The 27,630-nt window shown below is 44.2% G+C and overlaps 1 protein-coding gene across 6 annotated transcripts in view; it reads right to left on the bottom strand.

Moving 5' to 3' along the window:
• Positions 1–723: 723 nt before the first annotated feature.
• osgin2 (oxidative stress induced growth inhibitor family member 2) overlaps positions 724–27,630 on the bottom strand; it is a 38,021-nt gene continuing 11,114 nt past the window's right edge. For 3 of the 6 annotated variants that reach the window (XM_038809095.1, XM_038809093.1, XM_038809094.1), the window contains exons 3-8: positions 26,876–27,023; positions 23,877–24,008; positions 11,862–11,998; positions 8,477–8,668; positions 6,286–6,377; positions 724–2,809 (exon numbers count right to left, since the gene is read on the bottom strand). In XM_038809095.1, the coding sequence (XP_038665023.1) occupies positions 1,783–2,809; positions 6,286–6,377; positions 8,477–8,668; positions 11,862–11,998; positions 23,877–24,008; positions 26,876–26,942 (1,647 nt within the window). In that variant the 5' untranslated portion in view covers positions 26,943–27,023 and the 3' untranslated portion in view covers positions 724–1,782. Of the gene's footprint in view, positions 2,810–6,285; positions 6,378–8,476; positions 8,669–11,861; positions 11,999–23,876; positions 24,009–26,875; positions 27,024–27,630 lie in introns of those variants that run through there. The other 3 variants (XM_038809096.1, XM_038809097.1, XM_038809098.1) reach the window with 3 other exon arrangements.

The raw sequence follows: 27,630 nt of genomic DNA on the forward strand, positions 1-27,630 counted from the left end.
GTATTGTAAGTAATTATACTTCTTTGGAAGTGGGGAGACGTATCTTTAAAAATAAAAGGGATTGTTATATACCTTTAAAGGATAGCAGCACAACATCACAAGAAGGGAAGTGTGTCATGTGATCCAGCCTTTCACTTTGGTTTGTGAGCACACACAGCACCGCAGCTGAGATCTTCAGGTTTTTTACCTTTGTGTAGCTGTTCTTATGTGCCTGGTCTAAGTAAGTGAACCCACAATGCCCAATCCCTATGAACGATTGGTGCTCTCATCTTTGTAAAAACATAATACTTCCTGGGCAGGGATAATGATCCTTTTGTGTACCTTCTTGGAAAACTTTCACAGCTGTTGAAAATGAATGTTTTAGCTCTGCTTACCGAAATAAGCTACTGCAAGACTTTAAATCTTGCATCTGCATTCAACTTTCCAACACCCAAATGGCGAGCTCCTAATGAGTTGCACTTTTGATGTTAGTGAATTGATTGCTTTTATTATATTAATTCTGCTCACCTAGAAACTCTGGGGCTCAGTCCACTTCTGTGCAAGCAAGTGCAAATCATGCTCAGCCATTTTTCTGCTTGGGATTTTGCTTAAATTGACAATCTAGGTTCACGTTCCTTGACAGGTTGGTGTATGGAACAGGACAACTCAAGAAACTGAAAGGGCTGAAGATTCCTTCAAAAGCAGCAAAATTGTCCTCAACCAAAAAAGAAAAAGCACGTTCAGAAACACACACTTTGTCACCTTTATAAATAAAATAATATTCAGGATTTAACCAAATGTCACAAATGATTTCCATTCTAAAAAAGTATTTTTATAAATCCGCAGAATTGATTTTCCAACTTTGGACTTCCATCAGAAACCCTCTTCCAGTAACAGTATGTATCAGAAATGTTAATGTGCACTGTGCATGAATTCCAAACTATTTAAACAAATAAAATATAGAGCACATATCAGAATTTCTGTTACACAATGTTGGTGGGTGAGATTCCCTTGGTAAAATTGTAAAGTTGAAAAATTACCTCTAAGAGCTTTAATATGAGCAAAGACACTGCTTTTCATCTCCTTGCTGGCACAGTGGTGTCACTTATGGTGACATCGCTCTGTGATATTCTTGCAACATCCAGCTCCGTTTTAAATATTCTAAATTGTCAGCACAGTTTCTCATCAGATGAAGGAATGTATATGTAATCAGAGAAGCATAACATTGGAAGATCTTAAGATGCTTTACGAACATTTCCTAAACAGCATAATTGTTATTGAAAATGCTAATTAATTATTGAAATATTCACATCTTATTAATGTCTAATCGGGATAATATACATAGAAACATTTTATCACTGAAAATAATAGGCCATCCAATGAAGTGGAGGAAGAAACTAGATGGGCAGAAGGCTAAAACATCAAGTCATTATGACATGAGATTTTAATTTTGCAATTATTTTTATGTGCACATTTCTTTTCACAGATTAATTGTATTTTTATATGCAGTTCTAATAATGGATTATTCTGAATGGACTTGTCCATGCCCCATTGGTTGTTTGCAAAGTTCATTGCCATTTGTTGCAGAAAGAAATGTGCGCATTTTAAATTTTTGCAAAGTGCCAGTGTTACAACTGAGTACACATTGACTAGTAACTGAACTGTTTCCTCCACTCCATTATCACAGTGTGAGCAGGATCTTCACTGACTTATCTGTATCTTGAAACCATTATTAAGGACTGAAGTTGGTGACTTTTAGATGTAATTAGAACTGTCAAAATTCATCATTAACCCTAAGATTCTTTACCCTTCATCGCTTCGTATTTCAGAAATTAACGATCCCTTTTTCTTCAAGCGTTTCACTAAACACCTTGTGATGCCCAAAGCTCCACCTTTAAGAAAGCGGACAAAATTGTCCCCAATTAGTGGGCCCATACCAAAGAAGCTAGCCTCTTTCGTACATTCAAATGTAAAGGGATCAATTTCAATAGGATTTTGCTTACACGAGATAGGCTTACTTGGATCTATGCCTAAGTACTTTCCATGCTCTTTAAGAAAGGATAAATTAGGGTAAGTACCTATCAGCACCAGGGCCATTGAAATATTTAAGGCAAGGTTCTCTCCTGAGGCACTCTGAAGAATGCATTTCATATCTGGCTGGAAAGAAACAATGCAGCTTTCAGGGAAGCTGGTGTAGTTTGGGTGTGATGTGGCATGTGACTGCTTGCACATCTTGCGATAAACCTTGTGATATTCTGGATAAAGCTTCTTAGGAAGCTGTTTGAAGATCAAGCCCGGATCAGTGACATTTCTTCGGAATGTATGAATAACAGGGATTTTGTGGTGGTAGGCACACAGTACCGCATCTGCTGCAGTCAGCCCTGCACCAACAATGAGAACAGGATCTGATAACTGATTGACTTTGCAGCTTTTGATGGCAGACTCAAAGGCTGAGATGCTGTGAAATACAAATGGCAAGTCTTCGCCCTCAACCCCTAACCTTGCAGGCAAATCGTAGGTGCCAGTGGCCAAGACAACATTCTCAGTGAAAAGGCAAAAAGGTACATGTGAGCCATCTCCAATTCTCTGATATCCTCTGACTTCCCAAAGCCTGTGAGATGGTCCATTTTCAGTAGCAGGCAACTGTTGCATGGTAACATCCTTTTTGACACTCTTTTTGTCCTTTACATTCTCTTGATCTTGCTGCCACTTTGAAACAGAAGTGACCCAAGTGTTGTTAACAAAGTTTTTCTGAAGACCCATAATCTTAACATAGTCTTTATAATATGAAGCTATTTCTTCCGGAGTTGCTCTGTCATTCATTAGGTTTCTGGAGAAAAAATATACTTGTGATAAATACATACTACAGGTCGCCTCACCATTAATGTTCATAGTTGCTTTTTTAACAGTCTAAAAACTGCTACAAGTAATTCATAATGGATTATTGTGGTTCAAATCTTTAATACCATGTTGCATTTGAACAAAGTTCATTATGTGGATTCCATGTATTTGATTGTTTACTGGAGCCAAATGTTACATTGAATTCAGCCCTATTTAGAAGTGGTTCACTAAGCACGAAGTACAAAATCCAACCAAACATTCTTAACCAAATAACAATGTGGGTGGTTAGATTAACAATATTTATTAAAAACATTATGGGTAAAACAAAGCATGAGATCAAACATACTTGGTCATATTTTAATTATCCTCAACCTTTTCAAAGGATTTCCTGAAATGAATAGAACAATATTAAAAATCTCCAATGGTAAGAACACTCATGATTAAGTAAATAATTATTGCTCCATTTACTCATTGACATAAGTTGATCCAGTATTTGTTTGTCCAGTATTTCCCTGTATTTTACACAGCTGTGTTGCTTACTTTCAGCTTGTTCAGTGTTTTAGCCATTGGGTTTATGCCGTGCATCACGTAGTCTTTGCATTTTGCATCAATCAAAGATCCAGATCATCTTAGCCGAGTAGGACCCAACCCACTCTTTGTTGCGGGTTCTGTATTTCCCAAATAATGTTTCTGATGTTTCATAGATGATTGAGTTTAATGACTTCTAAGCTTCATCAATACCAGCATCAGTCTTTCCCAGTAAACCTTTAGTGGGCAGCAATTGTTCCATCAACAGATCAAAGTGCCGGTATTTGGCATAATTGTGCAAGGGGTGGTGATGCATGGTGGGGCATCTTGTTTGGAACTTTAAAACGCTTGGGGTGCACTTTCGCTCTGCTGCTGACAAGACAGTGGCTGCTGTCACAATCTGTAGTATGTGCAGGTGTGGAGAACACACAGACTGAGCTTCTTGTGATGAACAGACCAATGTCCAGACCTTCAGTGATGCCATGATGCTTTGTGGCAAGGTCTGCCTGGAAGAAGGGGTTGGTGATGCAAAGTTCATTCAGCATGCAAAGATCAACAAGGTGTTATCCATTATCATTGACCTTGTTGACTCCATGATGACTGAGGCGTAGCAGCCATGAGTCACTGTCTGCCCCAATATGTGTGTTGAAGTAAGAGGATACACAGCCTCTTTCCATTTGGAATGTTCCTCAGACCGGTCACCTAAGTAGTCATATAAATACTCTTTGTCTGATAGTTATCCTTAGAAAAGAGAAAACTTTGGGCGGCACGGTGGCGCAGTGGTTAGCACTGCTGCTTCACGGTGCTGAAGACCCGGGCTCAATCCTGGTTTACTGTCCGTGTGGAGTTTGCACGCTCTTACTGTGTCTGCGTGAGTCTCACCCCTACAACTCAAAGATGTGCAGCGTAGGTGGATTGGCCATGCTAAATTGGCCTTTAATTGGAAAAAGAGAAAATTCAGAGGAGATTTGACAGAATTGTTCAAAATCACAGGGGAGTCTAGATAGGTGTTCCCATTAGAGGAAGAGTTGAGAACTAGATGACACTGATTTAAGATGACTGGTAAAAGAACCCATGGTGATATGAGGAAGATATTTTAACGCAGCAAATGGTTAGGACCTGGAATACATTGTCTGAGGATCTGGTGGAGGTAAATTTAATTGTAGCTTTCAAAAGGGATCTAGATAAGCACCTAAAGAGAAAGCAATATGAAGGGAAAGGTGGGGGAGTGAAAATAGCTACATTGCTCCTGTAGAAAGCCTGGCAGAGACTCAAAGAACTGAATGGTCTCCCTTTGTGCTGTATGCATTCTATGATTCTAAATGAAATGGAGGCGCCAAGTTAGCATACTTCCCACCTCCAATATAACTGGCCAGGATGGGTTGTGAATCGCGAATCCTGCCCAAAAAACAGGGCAAATGATTTTTGTCCCTCAATATTTCCACCCTCCAGGAATGTCAGAGTGTCTGCGGCATCAGAAGAATATAATCATAGAATGGTTACTGCACAGAAGACACAGCCTGTCAAGCCTATCCTGGCTCTCTGCAGGAACTATTCATGTGTCTCAAGAGAGTTTCACTCCTTTACTGATTCTTTGTAGCTGTGCATTTTCTTCCCTTCAAGAACTAATCCAATGCCCTCATGATTGAATCTGCCTCCACCACAATTTTGGGCAGTACATTTAAGTTTGTATCATTGTATCGCCTTTGTTTCTTTTGCCGAACACTTTGACCCCCTGTCTTCTTTTTCTCAACCTTCTGGGTTCCCCAGTGGGAACAGTTTTCCTCTATGCATACCAACTGTACAGGGAAGAATTTGCTGCTCCTGTGTCTAAGGCCACTGGATTACAATTAAGACGATAAAATCATAGGTTAGGCTCCATAATAGGTATATTCAGTTTCACACTCAAATTTTCTACATTTACTATGCTCAGGGGATTTAGCATGTATAGGCCTGGGAAATTTGGCTCCATGGGAATTGATTTTAATGGATTGCTCTACCCCTCTGCTGAACAGAACCATTGCAAGCACTTATCCAGGCCCAGGTGTGCCGGCATTTCCTATCATTGTCTTTACACAATGGGAGGGGGAAGGGACAGAAAATCAGAAAGTACTTGAAAGACTCAGCAGATCTGACAGCAGCTGCAGAGAAAGAAACAGTGCTAATGTTTTGAGTCCAACAGGACTCATCTTCGGAACCTGAAGAAATTATATTGGACTTCAAATGTTAACTCTGTTTTTCTCTCGACATGTGCTGGCAGGCCAACTGAGAATTTTGAGCACTTTCTGTTTTTATTCATTTACCTAAGCTAGCTGGCTATTCCGATGTACAATTGTCCAACTCTCATAGAATATTTTCAGGCACTGGCTTTTCTACTGATGATGTGGAGATGCCGGCGTTGGACTGGGGTGAGCACAGTGAGAAGTTTTACAACACCAGGTTAAAGTCCAACAGGTATGTTTCAAACACGAGCTTTCAGAGCACTGCTCCTTCCTCAGATGAATTCACCTGAGGAAGGAGCAGTGCTCCGAAAGCTCGTGTTTGAAACAAACCTGTCGGACTTTAACCTGGTGTTGTAAGACTTCTTACTGTTTTCTACTGATGACATTGACCATCAGGAAAATATATCAATGTGCAAATGTATTCCAATTTAATGTTTGCCCCTTTCAAAATTAAATGTATGTTCCACCAGACTTTAAACTTTAAACCATTAGATCAAAAGTAGCTTTTTCTTTGTATTAGTATGTTTGAAGAGAAGAAACATGCAGAAGTCAATTCTTAGAATTTAGATTCCAAAAGAATCTTTCAACTAACTGCACATTTCAAGACAACAGTTAACATCTGACAAAGCCTATAAAGGAATCAGAATTATCTTTAGCAATAAATATATTGAAGAGATTTTCTTGCCGATTCTAGAGATTTTACTAATCCAGTTACCTCCATTTACTGTTGGTCCAATCTTTCAATTTTAATCCAGGTAACTCCATCCAGTTGTCCAAGCTAATCGTTAGCATGGATCCTTTCATGACCTAAAAACATGTAAGAGATTATTTTTATCGGAGAGACCACGTGAAGAGCCGGCCAGACCAGATTGCACTAATGTTGAAAAGAAAAAGATTTCAGAAATTATAAAAACAGTCAGCAAATGGTGACAAGCTTTGGGCTTCGAAACCTGAAGGTTGGAAAAGGAAAGGAGTTACACTGAAAGACTGGAGAACCTGGGGATGAATGAATTATCGGCAGGTGGCCATGTTATGAACCTCATTGAAGAAAATATAGAGAGGAACAACAATGTGTAGATTGTGAGCGAGGTGTAGGAACAATATTGAAATGTTGTCAGACTTGACACAAGTTAAGAGTTATGAGGGGAATTAAGTATCTTGCATCAAAGAGATTTAAAATTAGAGGCTATTTTAGCAGTGAAGGATACGCTGAAGTTCTTTTTTGAGTTGCCTAGATAATACAGCCAAAAATATTGACAGGTGGAGAAAGACTACAAGTGGACCCATTAAAGGTAGGAAGTGGTCGCTGCCGATTAGAGATACAACAAAACAGATGGAAACCAGAGGACCAATATTCTGCATCCCTTCTGGCATGAGCCCTATCATAAATCCAAAGGGAATACAACAGAATGAACATTAGGCTGGATGTGTTGGGTCCTAGCTTTCTCAACACTTTCCATGATTGGATCAGAGCCATTGTGTCTCCCAAATATAACCTGTCACATCAGAGATGTGGCTCTGGGAAAGGCATGAAAAGTCAGTTTGTGTGACTCGACGAAGCTTTCGCCATGGCCTATACCCCAAAGACTTCAGAACTACTTGGCAAATTCTCAGTTAGCCTATAATGGGGCTGATGAATGTGCTGGAAGCAACTTTCCTACAGTCCACATTAATATTCCTGGCCTCCTCTCCAGCAGATTCCCAAGATATCTCCATAGTGGTGCAACCACATGCTATATAGCCTTTATAATGAGCCGATGATCCTGCTAATTTCAGTAGGATCAACACCAGAGTTAATCAATGGATTGTTCCCAGTGCTTAAACTAGGATAAAAGGGCGGCACGGTAGCACAGTGGTTATCACTGCTGCTTCACAGCTCCAGGGACCCAGGTTCGATTCCCAGCTTGGGTCACTTTGTGTGGAGTCTGCACGTTCTCCCAGTGTCTGCGTGGGTTTCCTCCGGGTGCTCTGGTTTCCTCCCACAAGTCTTGAAAGAAGTGCTTGTTAGGTGAATTGGACATTTTGAATTCTCCCTCTGTGTACCTGAACAGGCGCCGGACTGTGGTGACTAGGGGCTTTTCACAGTACCTTCATTGCAGTGTTAATGTAAGCCAACTTGTGACAATAAAGGTTATTATTAACATAAGGCCTGTAGAGTTTTGAAACACAAATTTTAAATAACCCATGGTAAAAAGAAAAGCTGCAATTATTCAGGCTTTTCACTACAAGGCTATTAATACAGATAAATGCAACATGATGTACTCTGTATGAGTAATTCCAAGCATGTACACATCATACTGCAAAGTATGGTCAAGATTGCTGAACTAGTGGATCATAAATCATTGATGGTCCATAATGTACTCCATGTGGCTTTTGCAAAAAATAAATATGCATTTGGATATATTGTCCAGACATTCAAATGTAAAGCTAGAAATATAATAATAGTAATATTTATTGTCACAAGTAGGCTTACTGCACTACTTACACGGTAGCACAGTGGGTAGCACTGTTGCTTTACAGCGCCAGGGTCCCAGGTTCAATTCCCTGCTTGGGTCACTGTCTGTGCAGAGACATGCATGTTCTCCCTATGTCAGCGTGGGTTTCCTCCGGGTGCTCCGGTTTCCTCCCACAAGTCCCGAAAGACATGCTGTTAGGTGAAATAGACATTCTAAATTCTCCCTCTGTGTGCCCGAATAGGCGCCGGAATGTGGCGAATAGAGGCTTTTCATAGTAACTTCATTGCAGTGTTAATGTAAGCCTACTTGTAACAATAAAGATTATTATATCTCATATTCCCACTGTAACCTAAGTAATTATCTTCCACTCTCAACATGTAACTTTAGCATATCTAATCATCATTGAATATACTATACAATATTACGTTTCATATGAAAGAAGGTACTAACATGCCATGCACCACCTGGTGGGCCCCTTCCCAGCACCAAATGAGGAATGCTCTTGTGTTTTTCTAACTTCCAGTGTAGGACTGATGGGTAATCAAATCGAATGTCTGCATCAGGGTGAAGAAGGGTGTCAAAGAGAAGTGCCACAGGGTTGGATGACCTGCCTTCAAGACCTTCGGTTAAGTATTCCAGATCCTGTGAAAAAGAAAGGTACATTGATCATTCCTATATAGTTGAGGAGAGAGAATCATTAACGTCAGCTAACATAGCAGCCAGGAAGGAAAGTTGAGGATCATCAGTTTAATACAAATAAAGTCAAAGGATTGAGAGGTAGGCCTCATTGATAGGATGAGCTTGGGCAGATAGGAAAGAAAATGGAGACAGATGCAAATTCAGGGCTAGAGCAAGGAAGCACCTTAGAGGAAATTAGGTCCAATGGGCTGGGGAATTGGCGGAAGCAGTTGATCAGATGGTTTCAATCTTTGTAACAAAGAGGTCCATAAGCTCAGCACACACTGTTGGATGTGAAGGTAGATAATGCAGGGGAGGATGGTTTATCAAAGCAGTTAGTGTTGATGAGGCTGAGTGTAATCTTTATCTCCCTTAATGATCTTTCATCGTGGCCTGCTTTAGTAATAGAGAGTAGAAGCTGTCTCGCCTGATCTGCAATGGTTAAACCAGTTGTTTGTCAAAGACCATCAAATAGGCCTCCCTTGACTTAAGGGGTGAAGATGAATGGGTTAATTCTCCACCTTGGGACGCCCAAAGCTCATTTCCTCATTGGGACGGAGAATCGGTAAATCAGAGCCTGGCTTTAGTGGCCGCAAATCCAAAAGTGATGTCCAACCACACCTGCTGGGGACGTGATCAAGGTTCACGCCTGCACGCCAGCGTAAGCATGTATATGAATGGAAATGGGTCTTAATGGGTCTCTTTTAATGTGCTCAACACCCAAATCTCCAGCTGTCTGCGAATCTCGGCCCCTGGGCTGGGATTCTTCCAGGTCTCACCAAACACGAGTCTGACTTGGTGGTTCTCGTGATGTACCAAGCAGGTAACCCCTTAAGGGAGTTTCCCCCCACCCCCTCCCCCCACCCCCATGTCCATGCAAGGGCCATCTTCCCCCTCACAATGCGCTATCCACCCTCCTCTACCTTACCCCCCCACATCCCCTCCCAGAGTCCCCCAAATAGGGAGACCCCCCAGGACCCCTCGAACTGAAGGAACCCCTCACAGAGACCCCCTAACTATAGGGATGCCCACAGAGACCCCCTAACAAAATGACCCCCCCACGGTGAACCTCTAACTAAAGGACCCCCACAGTGACCCCCATGACAAAAGGGATGCTTACCCACTCCCTCCCAAAGACACGCCACAGAAAAGAAACACCTGTCTGGAAGCTAGAGAGCAGTCCAGACAGGGGCAGTGAAAAACAATACAGCTATAATACTTACCTGGAAGTTTCACGTGTTCATTCCTGGAAGGGAAACAGCTGTGACCTGTGTTACAACTCCTCAGATTCATTACCTGCAAGCCATCCCTTGGCCGCAGCAAAATACTTTTCACTGTACTTCGGTACATGTGAGAATAAATATCAATATCATTCATTCATTTCTAATAGTGGGCTTTGATTGATTTCACAAAGCAGGTGCAGCCTTGATTCATTCATCTCTCTTCATGGATGAGTGACTCTTAAGTGCTGAAATCCCAATGTTTTCAAACATCAACCACATCAAAGAGAGGTAAGTACATTCATAGACATAGAATTTACAGTGCAGAAGGAGGCCATTCGGCTCATCGAGTCTGCAACGGCCCTTATAAAAGCACCCTACTGAAGCCCACGTATCTACCCTGTCCCCATAACCCAGTAACCCCACTTAACCTTTTTTAACACGATGGGCAATTTAGCATGGCCAATCCACCTAACCCGCACATCTTTGGACTATGGGAGGAAACCGGAGCACCCGGAGGAAACTCACACAAACACAGGGGGAGCGTACAGACTCCACTCAGACAGTGACCCAAGCCGGGAATCGAACCTGGGATGCTGGAGCTGTGAAGCAACTGTGCTAACCACTATGCTACCGTGCTGCCCAATCACAAAGTGTATTCCAATCCGTCAAGCGAGTGATTGAAATGCATGTACCACTCTTTGATGTAGTCAGCCCATACTTGGGGGGAAAGGGGGTGCGAGCTGATTTCTGGTGCAGGATCTCGCTATCGGGCAGCCTGCTCGAAATGGCGGTCCTAAAGTGGGATTCCCTCGGGAATCCCTTGTATTCCTCGCCATTCATAAATTTGCATGGCAAAGGGTACGTACGGAATTGCTTCCCGATTTGCGTTCCCAGGGTGAACATAAATCGGGTGTAATTCTCCTCCGGTGGGAGAACGTTTCCCAAGGGAAACAATTCGGGTGAGAAAGTCCCCTAGTGGGGACAAGGGCATCAATGGTGGTGGACATGGGTATGATTTAGCAAACCAACAGCTACCGAGCCATGTTGAATTAAAAGGCCAAATGCAGACAGTTAGTACTTTGAGATTGCAGAGGCAAGTTACTTGAGAGAGAGCTTTTTCAAGGGTTAGACACAGAAATAAATGCTGAGAAGGGAGAGGGGGAAGAGTAATATATGAGTTGAGAAAAATATAAGAAAATTATCAAAGATCACCTTTTCCATGTCAATAGTGATAGGGTTAATGAGACTGTATGAGATGGCAAAATCGAAAGAGTGGTATTCTACATGGGTAGGAGAGGTTTTATAAAGGGAGAGATCTAGGGAGGAAAGGAGGGTAGTGAGTGGAAAGAAAACAAGGAGTAGAGCTAAAGGTTAAAATCACCAAGATGAGAAATAGCTCAGCATAAAGACAGAGGGAAGAAATTTGGGTGGGCAGGTAAAGAACAAGGAGGTTAAATGAGAGGTTTGAAGGGTGGAACAAGGTGAGATGGTTAAAGCAGGAGTAGATGGGGGACAAAGGAGTAGGGGTACAGGACAAGATGGGATTTAGAGATAAAGGCTACACTACACCACTACTAAGATGGGTTGAGTGAGGTAGATGGTTGAAGGAATAGCAAGTTGGAAGATTTTCATTCAGAGGAACGGTGTCATTACCCCTCAGTTACTTTTCTATCAGGCCAAAATATCAATGTGATTATCCACAAAAGGTTCATGTGTGACAAGGGCCTTCTTCACAAGTGAATGTACATTTTGACGGGAGATGTCAAGGGAACTAGCAAAAGCAGGCCCTGTGGGCAGAGTTTACAGAGTTAAGAGGAGATTCTATTCTTGCACTTTTGATAAGCTCCTTAAATTAAATCTAAATTTATGAATACTAAATAAAAAATAAACACAATTGAATACACAAATACACAGCATGCTGTCATCGCACTGACCTGATCTACAATAGAAAAATGCCTTCCTTCTTCCAGCTTGTTATGAAGGACTGGGTTCGGATGTACAGCCTCTGGTGCCATGTATGGTCTATATCCAGAGAGCAGATAGGAAAGACATATCCCAGAAGGACCATTTCCTAGATTAATAATTTTAGCAACATTGTTATATTGATATAATGTTTCTAAAAACTAATTTAACCTTCCCAATAGACAGTAATTGGCTGTTGTGTGTAAGTCACCCATTTTGATCCATTGTGTGATTTTATTCTCCACTGAAATCAATGTAAAATGTGCAAAATGTGAAACAAAAGTTGTGAACTAGACAGTTTTCTGCCAGACAGGTTAACTTAATGTGACCCATAAACCTTTCCAGCTCTGCACCTTCAAATAAACCAATGTTTTCAAATATTCAATTCGAGAATTAAATTAACAATAAAAATATACAGTGTGGGCAGCACGGTGGCACAATGGTTAGCACTAATGCCTCACAGCGCCAGAAACACGGGTTCGATTCCAACCTTGGGTGACTGTCTGGGTGGAGTTTGCACATTTTCCCCGTGTCTGCGTGGATTTCCTCCGGGTGCTCCGGTTTCCTCCCACAGTCCAAAGATGTGCAGGTTAGGTGGATTGGCCACGCTGAATTGCCCCTTTGTGTCCAAAGGTTAGGAGGGGTTACTGGGTAATGGGGATAGGGTGGGAGGAATTGAGCCGAGGTAGAGTGCTCTTTCCGAGGGTCAGCGCAGATTTGATGGGCCAAATAGCCTCCTTCTACACTGTACGGATTCTATGATAAGCTAAGCAATCCCGTTTGTGATATTACGGCCTTTCATGTAATCGAAGCTCAATAATTTAAAATACAAAGTCAACTCCTCATGCAAATGGGATTTACGCTCAATGTTTGATTACCGGTATAAATGTTTGCAGTTAAAATGGCACGCCATTCTTTATATTTGAGTCTACTTCTGGTAATAGTTAAAAATACATTCCCAATTTGAACGTAGTTCTGACTAATTTGCAAAAGACATATTTAATCACATCATTTACTGTAATTTAAACAAATATGTCATGTGAGAATGCATCAAGATGGTGTATTGTTTAAAAAGTTACTGATTTATTTTAGACCATTGATATGGCTGATTATTTTCGGTTGGTATTAGTTGACCAAAGGTTGAAAACAATCGAGCAAACATTTTGGCAGAGCTTTACATTTCCCGTCGAGAGACGCCATCCCATCATCTACCCACAACCCCCCCACCAGCCTCCCCTCCCTCCCGGCCTGTCTGAAATGTTGTCTTGTTAGGGGACAGGGGTGCACGTTGGGTCTGTTGAGGCCCTTAAATGGTCAGTTAGTGGGTCCTTAAAGGCCTCAACCCACCACTGCCAGTATTTTACCCACAGCGGGGTGAGGCCCACGTCATGTAGGAAGACTGGTAACTTATGTTGTTTGGATCAATGTCATTTGGGCAGAGGGCGGGCGGAGAATCTCCTTTGCAGACCCCTTGGGGTCAATCGGAATGGCCTCCCACCCCCCATTTAACGCCCCACCCCCCCAGCATCTTGAACCCAGCCCCCAACCTCCTCACCAGCCTCGCCGAGACCCCTCAACCCCACCAGACTTACCTGGGCTCCTAAAGAGTGGCGGGACTGCCTGTAGTCCCAACAGTGGACGGCTCCCAGTGACCCTACCGGGACTACACAGCTGCCGTCCACCTGAATAGCTGGCAGGTCTCTAAGGTGGGATTTCCTGAGATAGGAGAGGAAGTTTCATCTTAAAGCAACGAATGTTCCTCCAGTGTTAAATTGCTGCATGGCCACCACTGGAATCTTGCAAATGGACAATGATTATTCCTTTTTAGCAAATGTATGCGACTGCCCAAATGTATTCAAAGCTATGAGACTGAGTCCTTCTTCACTTGCCATGCCCATGCGACAATGGACATCCATAGGATTGATCCCTGATTATACTTGGCAAAGTACTGCAGTGTTTTGCTGCTGCCTTCTGCGGTATTGCTGACGAGGAAATTCTCCCGCTCTGAGCACTTGCTATCATGTGCACTAGAAGGATGCTCATAATGAACCTATTTGACCACGTTATGAAGGCACCTTCTCTGGCCATCCAATCCTAAAGTGAGACATAAACCTGGAGCATCATGGTAGCATAGTGGTTAGCACAGTTGCTTCACAGCTCCAGGGCCCCAGTTTCGATTCCATGGGTCACTGTCTGTGTGGAGTCTGCACGTTCTCCCTGTGTCTGCTTGGGTTTCCTCTTGGTGCTCCGGTTTCCTCCCACAGTCCAAAGATGTGCGGGTTAGGTGGATTGGCCATGTTAAATTGCCCTTAGTGTCCAAAAAGGTTAAGTGGGGGTTACTGGGTTACGGAGAGAGGGTAAGTACGTGGGCTTGAGTAGGGTGCGCTTTGTAAGAGCTGGTGCAGACTTGCTGGGCTGAATGGCCTCCTTCTACACTGTAAATCCTATGATCTATGTTTTATGATCTGGCCCAGAGGCAGGAATGGCACCATTGTGTCACAATAAGAATGAGTACAGAAACCATAATTGTGATCATAATTATCCTACTTCCATTAGCAGTGAAAAAAATCTGGCAGAACCAAATGTTGAAAGGAACAGGAGAATTGTTATCTGGCACATATAGGGTTTTAATAATAATCTTTCTTATTGTGTCACAAGTAGGCATACATCAACATTGCAATGAAGCAATTAAGTTACTGTGAAAAAATAATGTGGTCAATGTGGAACTGAGTACAGTTCCATCAACACAGTGATGGAAGGGGTCACATGACCCACACCCAGGGTCAGTCAACTGTTGGAGAGAGCTGTATGTACCAGCAAGCATGGAGACAGTTCCTAGCTTGTATCCTTTACTGTATAGAAATTGTTTTAAGTGACAATAAAGACTTACAGTTAACCTATGTACAAGTAAGAAGAATTCCACACTTCCAAATCAATTTGGACTGATTCAATGCCCAGAGCAATATATTAGGGACTTTGGAGGAAAAGCCTCTCCAGATACAGCGTTGCTTCAAGTTAGATAAAAAATCAGAAGCAGACCAGGTTGCCACACTTGATAGGTTTGATTGCAGAAGGCATTATGGCAAGATAGGGAATCAATGAATCATCTGCTAAATTTGAAGAACAACTAATGTATTTCAACATTATTTTAATTCTATTACGCAACAAAATACTCACAAGAGCTACAATTAACAAGCAAGCCCAGCAGCCAGGAGAGCCTGTTGATTCTTCCATCAATTATCTGAAGAGGATGGCAGAAGGTCACAAAGACAGAGATTTAAAATCTGAACTCATCAGAGAAAGAATAGTGGTAGGTCTAGCAGATGACACGCTCTCTGACCTCATGCAAGCAAAGGAAGATTTAACCCTGGAAAAGGCAATCCAGATAGTAGGAAATCAGAACTCCGTGAGCAGCACCGCGATACTTTAAGGGAAGAAAATAAACTGTTGTGCAGAGACCAACCACCCACAGTTCAGCAACAAGGTAAGGGGGACACACGCCTGGGGAGCATACCTGAACTGGCCAGAAGAGTGACCATGCTAACTCTTTGGAACAAAGCTCCACCACAGGCGAGATCAACATCTGTAGTTTTAGCCCAATGCTTCCAGTGAAACACGATTGGGTACTACGGCAAACTATGCAAGATCAAAACTCTGAAATGCATACAAAGCCCAAAGATCATCCATGAGGTCAAGGCTGCAAGCCCAGAAGACAGTACTTCTTGGATGAGACCAAAGATCTTAGTTTCTCATTTTGGAATACAGACATTTCAGCCAAAGGCCATTAAACAAATTTTGAATTCCACACAGGGAGAGTAGCAGCCCTGTCAGACAAAGAACCATGGCTAGTGACCCAGTGGTTGACACCACCCACGACACCCCTATATGGAACAGGAGGCTTGCAGCACCTGGTGGAAGCCACCCTGCAGGTAACACTGAAATACACAAATAAAACAATCGTGAGGCCCCCTTTTTGATTCACAACAAGGATTGTTTATTACTAAGCAGCAAAGCCTGTGTTGAACTTAAACTGTTATAGAAGGTTGAAAAGATCAGACAGCAAGGGCCTGGCTCCAAGTAAAAATGTGAATTCCCGAAACTCTTCACAAAAGTGAGGTGATTGAAAACGCAGACAGGAGAGAGGATGCCAAACCTGTGTACCATTCCCCCCACCCACTCATGAAGCAGTTGCAGCAGCAAGTTGACAAACAGGGGGTCAACTCCCCTGTTGCACAACTAACCACATGGTGTTCCAGGATGTGGCCCCAGTCCCAAAACCAAATGGTGGATGAACATGATAAGAGACTCACAGCAAAGAGTGCCTGCAGGAAGCAGCGCTAACGCCGAATGACAAATGTGAGTTTTCCAAAACATCAATTTGATTCCTGCCCCATCATCAGCAATAAAGACATCATGGCAGACCCACAGCTCCCAACACCATCCTCAATTCCAGACCTCTAGTGATTCTTGGGGATGGTGAATCAGCTGGAAAAACATTTACTGAATTCAGCATAGGTCACTGAACCCTTGAGGCATCTACTTAAGAAAGACCAGGCATGGTGCTGGGTCTCATATCAAAAGCAAGCATTTATTTGCATCAAGGCAATGCTGCTCTCCACTGACAGTCTGGCCCACTGTGACCTAGCCCTACCCACCATCAGAGCAGTGGATGCTTTGTCCACATGCCTGGTAGCGGTCCTTTTCAAGGAACAACTGGGTGGAAGTCACTGTCTTGTGTACTACCTGTGCAGAGGGTTGTTTGACATAAGAGATGAGGTACGCAGTCAGGAAGGAAGCCCTCACAGTCACATAGGCATGCAGGACGTTTTCAGACTATATCATCGGCCTCAAGGTTACAATTGAAATGGACCACAAAGCCACTAGTCTCCTTACTGGGTGAGGAGGAGTTAGCTAAGATGTCTCCCAGAATCCTGAGGTTTCCCCTGCACCTCATGAGGTTCATAAAAACATATAGATACATCGATACATAGAAGATAGGAGTAGGAGGCATTTTGGCCCTTCGAGCCTCGTCTGTCATTTATCACGATCATGGCTGATCATCCAACTCAATAGCCTAATCCTGCTTTCTCCCCATAGCATAGCCGTTGATCCCATGCTCCCCAAGTGCTATATCTAGCCGCCTCTTGAATATATTCACTGAAGGAATCAGGGGTTATGGGGAAAAGGCAGGAGAATGGGAATGAGAAACACATCAGCCATGATTGAATGGCGGAGTAGATTTGAAGGGCCGAATGGCCCAATTGTGCTCCGATATCTTATGGCTTACTAGTTGGTAAACATCCAATCCAAGGTAAAAACCAGATAACAGCAGACATATTTTCATGGGCTACAATGAGCCTCCTAACAAAGCAGGGTGTCAAAAGCATCAAACAACTGGAAGCATTCTCCCAATTGACAAGGAGATGCCTGCTAGCGACCACGATTAAATACCAACTGATCCATCCGGAACAAATGCACGATGAGGAGTGTGCTCGCATCCGCAGATACTGCCAAGAAGGATGGCTTAAGCATAGACCACAGGGACCAAGAAAACCTGGTTCAAACAACAAAAGCACTTCATGATTATAGATGACCTGACCCGAGTATCTAGTCACCCCAGCATCTCTGCTGCTAGAGATCCTTCAAAAAGTACATCAGGGCCACCTGGAAATTACCCAATGCAGAGCATGGGCCAAATCCAGTCTGGTAACCAGGCATTTCCAAGGCGATTGACGGCACCCTTGCAAATTTCCAGATGTTTGCATTGCAGGACCAAAGAGATCCCGTCAACCCCATAAAATTCCAGATCAGGCCAAGGGAGGGGCTAAGCATTGACTTGTTCATTTTCAATAGCAAATCATTCCTTATAGTCGTGGACTAGTTCTCCAGATGGGTTTGGGTGAAGAAACCAAATATGACTATCACGGAGGCAGTATTTAAGGCACTATAAGAGATATTTGTGAGTCATGGCATCACGGATGAGATTGTGTCTGATAGCGGCCCACAATTTTCAAATTATTTTACACACTTCACCACCTCATCTGGCTTCCACCACTGCACCAGCTCCTTGAGATAACCACACTGAAGTGGGGAGGCTGAAAGAGGGGTCCGTGCAGTAAAAAGCTTCCAAAAAAGGAATAAGGACTTCCCCACAGCATTGCTCACATACAAGTCCAATACATTACAATGAGGTCTCATGGACCAGATGGGAGGGTTGGAGCCCTGGAGATTTATGAGGCCGGGGGTTAGGGAATTCTCGTTCTTCTCCCATGTCCACAAGGCCTACACCCGGATTGACTTCTTTGTCTTGGGCAGGGTGTTGATTCCGAGAGTGGAGGACGCGGAATACTCAGCAATAGCCATCTCAGAACACGCTCCGCATTGGGTGGACCTTGAGTTGGGGGAGGAGAGGGACCAACGTCCGATGTGGTGTCTAGAGGTTGGGTTGCTGGCTGACGAGGAGGCGAGCGGGCGGGTCCGGAGGTGTATAGAGAGGTACCTGGAGACTAAGGATAATGGGGAGGTGCAAGTTGGGGTGGTCTGGGAGGCGCTGAAGGCGGTGGTTAGAGGGGTGCTGATCTCCATTAGGGCACACAAGGAGAGGGGGGAGAGGAGAGAGAGGGAGAGGTTGGTGGGTGAGATGGTGAGGGTAGATAGGAGGTACACGGAGGTCCTGGAGGAGGGATTGCTGAGGAAGCGACGTAGCATCCAAGCGGAGTTTCATTTATTGACCACCAGGAAAGCGGAGGTGCAGTGGAAGAGGGCGCAGGGGGCAGTATATGAATACGGAGAAAAGGCGAGCCAGATGCTGGCGCACCAGCTTCGGAAGCGGGAGGTAGCTAGGGAAATCGGGGGTGTAGGGACGGAGGAGGGAGCAAGGTAAGAGGTGCGACGGGCATAAACGGGGTCTTTAGGAGCTTTTGCGAGGAACTGTACCGGTCAGAGCCCCCAGTGGAGGAGGGAGATATGGATCGGTTCCTAGACCGGCTGAGGTTTCCGAGAGTGGAGGAGGAGCAGTTGGCGGGTTTGGGGGCGCTGGTTGGACTGGAGGAGTTGGTCAAAGCGATAGGGAGCATGCAGACAGGGAAGGCACCGGGGCCAGATGGGTTCCCGGTTGAATTTTTCAAGAAGTATTCAGACCTGCTGTGCCCGCTGCTAGTTAGGACCTTCAACAAAGCAAGGGAAGGGGAGGCTCTGCCCCCGACAATGTCTAGGGCGCTGATCTCCCTGATTCTGAAACGGGATAAGGATCCCTTACAGTGTTGGTCATATAGACCGATTTCACTCCTAAATGTAGATGCAAAGTTGCTGGCAAAGATATTGGCCATGAGGATTGAGGACATCATGCCGCAGATCATACATGAGAATCAAACGGGTTTCGTGAAAGGGAGGCAGTCGAATGCTAATATACGGAGGCTCTTAAATGTGAAATGAAATTAAAATGGCTTATTGTCACGAGTAGGCTTCAATGAAGTTACTGTGAAAAGCCCCTAGTCGCCACATTCCGGCGCCTGTCCGGGGAGGCTGGTACGGGAATCGAACCGTGCTGCTGGCCTGCTTGGTCTGCTTTAAAAGCCAGCGATTTAGCTCAGTGAGCTAAACCAGCCCCTGTTATAATGTTAAATGTTATAATGATGCCGGCAGTGGACGGGGAGGGTGAGAAGGGTGTTCCTGGAGCGGGGTAGGGATAGTGGGGGGTTGGCGCTGCCTAACCTCTGTGGGTACTACTGGGCCGCCAACGTGGCGGAGGGGGAGGCATGGAAGAGATTGGAGGTGGCGTCCTGTGTGGGCACGAGTCTGGAGGCGCTGGTGACGGCGCCGCTACCGCTTCCCCCACCGAGGTATACTACGAGCCCGGTGGTGGCGGCTACCCTCAAAGTTTGGGGGCAATGGAGGCGGCATAGGGGGGAGGTGAGGGCTTCAGTGTGGTCCCCGATACGGGGGAACCACCGGTTTGTCCCAGGGAGAATGGACGGAGAGTTTCTGAGCTGGCACAGGGCAGGTATTAGGCGGCTGGGGGACCTATTTGTGGGTGGGAAGTTTGCGACCCTGGGGGAGTTGGAGGGGAAGTTTGACCTCCCCCCGGAGAACACCTTCAGATACATGCAGGTAAGGGCGCTTGTTAGGTGGCAGGTGGCGGAGTTTCCACTGTTGCCATTAAGAGGGGTTCAGGATAGGGTGCTCTCGGGGACGTGTGTAGGAGAGAGGAGGATCTCGGCAACCTATCAAGTGATGCAGGAGGGGAAGGAGGCCTCGGTGGAAGAGCTGAAAGGTAAGTGGGAGGAGGAGCTAGGAGAGGAGATCGACGAGGGGACGTGGGCGGATGCCCTGGGGAGGGTGAATTCCTCCTCCTCTTGCGCAAGGCTCAGCTTAATTCAATTGAAGGTGCTGCATAGGGTGCGCATGACGGGGAAAGACTGAGCCGGTTCTTTGGGAGAGAGGACAGGTGCGTCAGGTGTTCAGGGAGCCCAGCAAACCATACCCACATGTTTTGGGCGTGCCCTGTGCTGGAGGGTTTTTGGAGGGGCGTCGCAGAGACGCTGTCAAGGGTGGTTGGTTCTAGGGTTGAGCCGTTCGTTCGTGAGGGTTTGTTTGCTTTTCTTTATTGGGCGTGTATATTTGCTTTCATGTTAATTATTTCTGTTAACTTATTATCTGTGTATGGGGGGGAGGGGGTGTTACTGTTCTTATTTCTTTCTGTTCTTGTTGGTAAAAATTTGTGAAAACTTGAATAAAAATTATTTTAAAAAAAACATTACAATGAGGTCTGGCCTCATCCAAACTCTTGATGGGCAGTAAACTCCACATGCAATTTCCAATTCTGTGTAAACAATATAGTTGTAACCAAGAATTACTCGGACATCCAAGCAAAAGAGGACATTTCAGGCATAAGCAAGGTTCCACCTATTTGAAAAGGTACCGCAACAGACACATGCTGCAATTACAATGTCTGAAAAATGCTGAAATCCGATCCACACTTGGCCCCAAGCATTACGGGTGAGGTCTGGATTAAAGGCCTCAAGAGAAAGCAAAGTCATCAGAAAGAGTGAGGAGCAACCTCATTCCTACCTGGTTGGCACAACAGAAGTCTGCAGAGGGATTTGGACAGTTTAAGTGAATGGGCTAGAGTCTGGCAGATGGAATGCAATGTTGACAAATGTGAGGTTATCCATTTCAGTAGGAATAACAGCAAAAGGGATTATTATTTAAATGGCAAAATATTAAAACATGCTGCTATGCCCTAGTGCATGAGTCGCAAAAAGTTGGTTTACAGGTGCAACAGGTGATTAAGAAGGCGAATGGAGTTTTGTCCTTCATTGCTAGAGGGATGGAGTTTAAGACTAGGGAGGCTATGCTGCAACTGTATAAGGTGTTAGTGAGGCCACACTTCGAGTGTTGTGTTCCGTTTTAGTCTCCTTACCTGAGAAAGGATGTACTGGTGCTGGAGGGTGTGCAGAGGAGATTCACTAGGTTAATCCCAGAGCTGAAGGGGTTGGATTACGAGGAGAGGTTGAGTAGACTGGGACTGTACTCTTTGGAATTTAGAAGGATGTGGGGGATCTTATAGAAACATTTAAAATTATGAAGGGAATAGATAGGATAGATGTGGGCAGGTTGTTTCCACTGGTGGGTGAAAGCAGAACTTGGGGGCATAGCCTCAAAATAAGGGGAAGTAGATTTAGAATTGAGTTTAGGAGGAATTTCTTCACCCAAAGGGTTGTGAATCTATGGAATTCCCTGCCCAGTGAAGCAGTTGACGCTCCTTCATTACATGTTTTTAAGGTAAAGATAGATAGTTTTTTGAAGAATAAAGGGATTAAGGGTTATGGTGTTCGGGCAGGAAAGTGGAGCTGAGTCCACAAAAGATCAGCTGTGATCTCATTGAATGGCGAAGCAGGCTCGAGGGGCCAGATGACCTACTCCTGCTCCTAGTTCTTATGTTCTCATGTTCTTACAGGGGGCACATTCAGGAGAAACAGGAGTCTCCTCCCCAACCCTAGACTGTCCATTGACACTGTGCAATTGAAAGATAGAGGAACATACCCAGATGCCAGAACAACCCCAAACCTACAGGAAGAACCAGTCAGACAGAGCCTATCAGTCCTCAAACAGCCATGCGAAAGAGATATGAGAGGGTATATGGCTTCCAGACTGCATGAAGCTTTGAATTCATGGACTTGAAAATGTGAGATGGAGTAGCGATGATGTAGTCATGATAATAAAGATGTATGATAGTAACAGCAATGTAAGGTATAAGATAAACTATGATAACTTTAAATACATTGGATAAAACTTGGGGCGGTGTAGTTCATGGGTCCAGTACATACAGTATTAATGTGGATCTGAGTACAGTACTACCCACATAGTGATGTAAGAAAGCACAGGATCCACACCCAGGATCAGTTGAGTGTTGGATAGAGCCTGCACCCCCGAGACCCACCTGACTAGCTTGGACACTTTACTATATATTTATAAGAACAGGTTGAGCATCCCTTAACTGAAATTCTGAACACCAAAAAATTCCGAGACCTGCACTTTTTTTCCAGCGCCAATGTGATGCCACAAATGGAAAATCCCACAAGGCTCCTGGGTGATGCGCAGTTCCCAACGTGTGTTGCACATGTGCAGTTCCCAACATTCCACACATGCTTAATTCTCAAAGCACACCGCACATGTGCAGTTCCCAATGTGAGTCACAACTGTGCAGTACATTCCAATATCTGAAAAATGCTGAAATCCCATCCACACTTGGCCCCAAGCATTACGGATAAGGGATGCTCAATCTGTAGTTCCAAGTGTCAATAAAGACTTGCAATTAACCTATGTATGACCAAGAAGACTTTTCATGACCTACCAAACTGTAACCAGCACCCTACAACAAGAATAAAGGGAAGTCCAGGAAGTGTTTAGTGTTGTGTATTTTTAACTAGTAAAAAAATTATAAAGTACGCTTATGACAGTAGATAGTGGTGATATTCGTCAACAAGTTAGAGCAGTGAAATTTTTATTTAATTCGGTCATGGGACTTGAGTATCGCTGGCTAGGCCAGTATTTGTTCTCCTTCATTGGGAAGGTGGTGGCCACTGCCGCCGTCCATGTGGTGTAGGTACAGTACTATTTGGGAGAGATTCTACGATTTTGACCCAGCATCAGTGAAGGAACGGCAACATATTTCCAAGTCAGGATGGTGAGTAGTTTGGAGGGGAGCTTCTAGGACATGATGTTCTCATATGTCTGCAGCCCTTGCCCTTCTAGATGGTAGTGGTTGTGATTTGGAAGCTGCAGCCGAAGGATCCTTGGTGGGATCCTCCAGTGCATATTGTAGATGGCACCCACGGCTGCCACTATGTGCTGGTGGTGGAGGGATTGAATGTCTGTTGGTGGGATGCCAATCAAGTGGGCTGCTTTGGGGCAGCACGGTGGCGCAGTGAGTAGCACTGCTGCCTCACGGCGCCGAGGTCCCAGGTTCGATCCCGGCTCTGGGTCACTGTCCGTGTGGAGTTTGCACATTCTCCCCGTGTTTGCGTGGGTTTCGCCCCCACAACCCAAAAAGGTGCAAGCTAGGTGGATTGGCCACTCTAAATTGCCCCTTAATTGGAAAAATGATTGGGTACACTAAATTTATAAAAAAGAAAAAAAAAAGTGGGCTGCTTTGGCCTGATGGTGTCAAGCTTCTTGAGTGTTGTGTAATGGTACTCATTACAGGTAAGTGGGGAGTATTCCAACACAGTCCTTGAGCCTTGCAAATGTTGGACAAACTTTAGTGAGTCAGGAAGTGAGTTACTCGTCACATGATTCGTAGCCTCTGACCTGCTCTTGTAGCCACAATATTTATATGGCTAGTCCAGTTCAGTTTCTGGTCAATGGTAACTCCCAGGTTCTTGATAGTGGGGGATTTAGTGATGGTAATATCACTGATTGTCATGGATTTTCCAATGTTGGAGATGATCATTGTGTGGCACTTGGGTGGTACGAGTGTTACTTGCCATTTATCAGCCCAAGTTTGGATGTTGCCCAGGTCTTGCTACAGTATTGGGACATAGACTCCTTCAGTAGCTGAGGTGTCACAAATGCTGCTGAACCTTGTGCAATCATCAGCGAACATCCCCACTTCTGGCCTTATGATGAAAGGAACGTAAGTTATAAAGTGAGTATTCAAAGCCTGGATCTGAAAACAGACAGTTTGAATTAAAACTCAAAAGATAGTAATTTTGTCTTTGCTGATTGTTAAAGTGGGTGATATCAGAAATCAGATCAATAACCATAATACATCTCTCCTGATTTTCATTTCTGTTGAAGTCAATATTTAGACTATCACCCAAAGTCAAAATTACCCATTAAGGAACCTGCCATTTTTAAAATAATGACTCCCATAGAATCCTTACAGAGAATCGTGTTACTGTAGTTACTGCTTATCATTTTATTATTCTGTTTTGCAGGGTACCTCTACCACCCCTCAGGAAACTAACTTGTTCAGATCAACCATCTATTGTACATCACGCTGATATCAATGGAAATTAAAAGCAGGCAGAGTCTAAAATAAGAAGCTGATTCAATCCTGTCATTTTCCAGCCAGGCAATTTAGATTAAAACTATTCCCTGCAATATCTGACAGTGCAGCATTGCCTTGAGGGTCAAACAGAAGCAAGCCCCTGTTGCTATATTTAAGTTATTTGACTTAAAAGCAGTTTGTCTTGTACAAGCTGTCACATAATCTGATTGAAAATGATAGAATAAAGATTCTACCATGGAATGGTTATAGGTTGATGGCAAGTTTATTAATAACTGGTTGTTAGCAGCAACAATACAAAACAGTTAACTCATTCTCCCTCATCAGATAACAACAAAAAATAGAAGCAAGTGTGACACATTTCTATTTCCACTAATACTAAGAGGAAGGATTTATAATTATATAGTACATTTTGCAACCTCAGGTCATCCAAATTCACATTCCAGCTCACTAAATAATGTTGAACTGCTATAATGTAAAATAACACAACAGCCAATTTGCACACAGGATCCGAATGACTTTTCTTCTAATAGTGTCACGGGATTTTTTACATCCACTTCAGAGGACACCCAGGCCTCCATTTAACAGTTCATGGATCGGTGCTGGGTCCACTGTCATTTGTTATATATATATATATATATATATATATATAAATGATTTGGATGAGAATGTAGGAGGCATGGTTAGTAAGTTTGCAGATGGCACCAAGATTGGTGGCATAGTGGATAGTGAAGAAGGTTATGCAAGATTGCAACAGGATCTTGACCAATTGGGCCAGAGGGCCAATAAATGGCAGATGGAGTCTTATTTGGATAAATGTGAGGTGATGCATTTTGCTAGATAAAATCAAGGCAGGACCTATTCAGTTAATGGTAGGGAGTTGTGGAGAGTTACAGAACAAAGCGATCTAGGAGTACAGGTTGATAGCTCCTTGAAGGTGGAGTCGCTGTGAACAGGGTGGTGAAGAAGCCATTCAGCATGCTAGGTTTTATTGGTAAGAATATTAAATACAGGAGTTGGGACGTCTTGTTGAAGTTGTACAAGACATTGGCAAGGCCACACATGGAATACTGTGTTCAGTTCTGGTGAAATGAAATGAAATTAAATGAAATGAAGTTCTGGTGACCCTATTATAGGAAGGATATTGTTAATAGAAAGAGTGCAGAAGAGATTTACGAAGATGCTACCAGGACTTAATGGTCTGAGTTTTAAGGAGAGGCTGGATAGGCCAAAGGGCCTGTTTCCATGCTGTAAACATCTATGACTCTATCTGTGACTCATGTAAAAGACAACGGCCGGGATTCTCCGAAATGCCGGCCAAGTGTTCATGCCTCCTGGCCCAGCAATTCAGCAGTCTTCAGAGGGCCAGCACGGCGCCGGAGTGCTGCACACTGCTCTGGCGCCGAAAAGTGGCCCTGCACAGCTGGCGCAGGTCCACGCATGTGCCCGAAAGCCGTCTCCATGCTGGCGCATACGCGTGGTCGCCATCTCCGCGCCGGCGCATGCGCGTGATTGCCGTCTCTGCGCCGACATGGAGCAACAGGAAATCTACAGTGGGCCCGCACGGAAGGAGGTAGGCCCCCTCCAGATCGCGGGCGCCCGCCGATCAGAAGCCCCGATCCCGGGCCTGGACCCCATGGAGGCACCCCCACCGAGTCAGGTCCCCCCACCCCCCCACTAATACGTCCACCGCGGCTGCGGGTCTGAGCTCCCGCCAGGTGATACCAGGTTGGAACCACGCCGGCGGAACTCGGCGGGAGTTCGGACAATCGCCCGCAGAGAACCGCCGTGGGGTCCTCTTTCAGTGGCCCCTAACCCGTTCCATGGCGACCGCGCAGGCGTCGATTCTCCAGTTGCTGGAGAATCGCGTCCTGGTGTTGGAGCGGCATGGCGGAAATTTCCCACGTGTCCAGCGATTCTTCGACTCTAACCTCTAACAGTATAGCACTCCCTCAGTTCTGCAACGCAATGTCAGCTCAGATCAAGTGCTCAAGTCTCATTGGATTGGAAACCCATAATGTTCTAACACAGAGATATAATGTTACCATTGAACCAAGGCTGACACCTAAGAACGAATGCACTTAGCACTTTTTACGCACACCTTTCGTATTCGTAGCTGATGAATTACTTTATAAGTACAGAAACTGATGTGGGAAAATATAGACCCAATCTGCCCCACAAACGGCAATAAGATAAATGACCAGATAATTCTTCTCAATTGGGACTTGAAACAATGCTGCCAATTAGCACCATCCTCAATATGATGAATAAGCAACTCAGGTAGATCTAACGGATCTCTTAACCTGACGGCCATCAATCAGCAACAGTGCTGGTGTTAAACTATTGTGTAGCAAATTAAAAATCATCCTATCCTGTATACATATTCACACTTGTACCCAGTTACTCTTGAATTATACTTGTCTGGGGTTCATAATAATCATAAATATTTGTGGCAAAAAGATAGAGGGAACTTACCTATAATTGTAACAGGAACATTTATGGAGAGGCCTCCAAGGACTGTGCTTTCTTCCAGTAATGGCATTGCAATCTTTCTGGAACAATAATTGGGCAGGACTTCTACTGTTTCATTTTTTGCACGCAATCTTCTCAAATCTTAATTCTGCTGTGGTTCAGATTAAGTGAAAGTAAATAAGATGTTTCAATCACAGTGCATTTTTTTTCAAGTTAAGTGACAGTCCTTTATGCACATGTCAAAATAAGTTTGACATGTGCAATTGAATAGCAAATGGGATTCATATATCTTTATAATATATACAATAGTTCCAACATTCGGTAACTCATGATGATGAACAGAACAAACGTATTCTCCTTAATTTGAAAGAGGAAAATGAGCCATCCAGTACTGAACTTTTAGCTTTTCAATTACCCTCATGCACTTTATAGAATGTGGCAGATAACTGGTTTATCCATCCATTGCCAGAGCTGGCTGGACCGCAGATGTGATGGGCTCTGCCATCATTGAGGATAGGGATATTTGTGGAACCTCCTCCTCCAGTGAGTTGTTTAATTGTCCACCGTCATTCATAGCTGGATGTGACAGGAGTACAGAGATTAGATCAGAGTTTAAAATTAAAGAAGGGGGGTTAGGTGGATTGGCCATGCTAAATTGCCCGTAGTGTAAGGTTAATGGGGGGATTGTTGGGTTACGGGTATACGGGTTACGTGGGTTTGAGTAGGGTGATCATTGCTCGGCACAACATCGAGGGCCG

The sequence above is a fragment of the Scyliorhinus canicula genome, chromosome 10 (assembly GCF_902713615.1).
Source record: "Scyliorhinus canicula chromosome 10, sScyCan1.1, whole genome shotgun sequence".
NCBI lineage: Eukaryota > Metazoa > Chordata > Chondrichthyes > Carcharhiniformes > Scyliorhinidae > Scyliorhinus > Scyliorhinus canicula.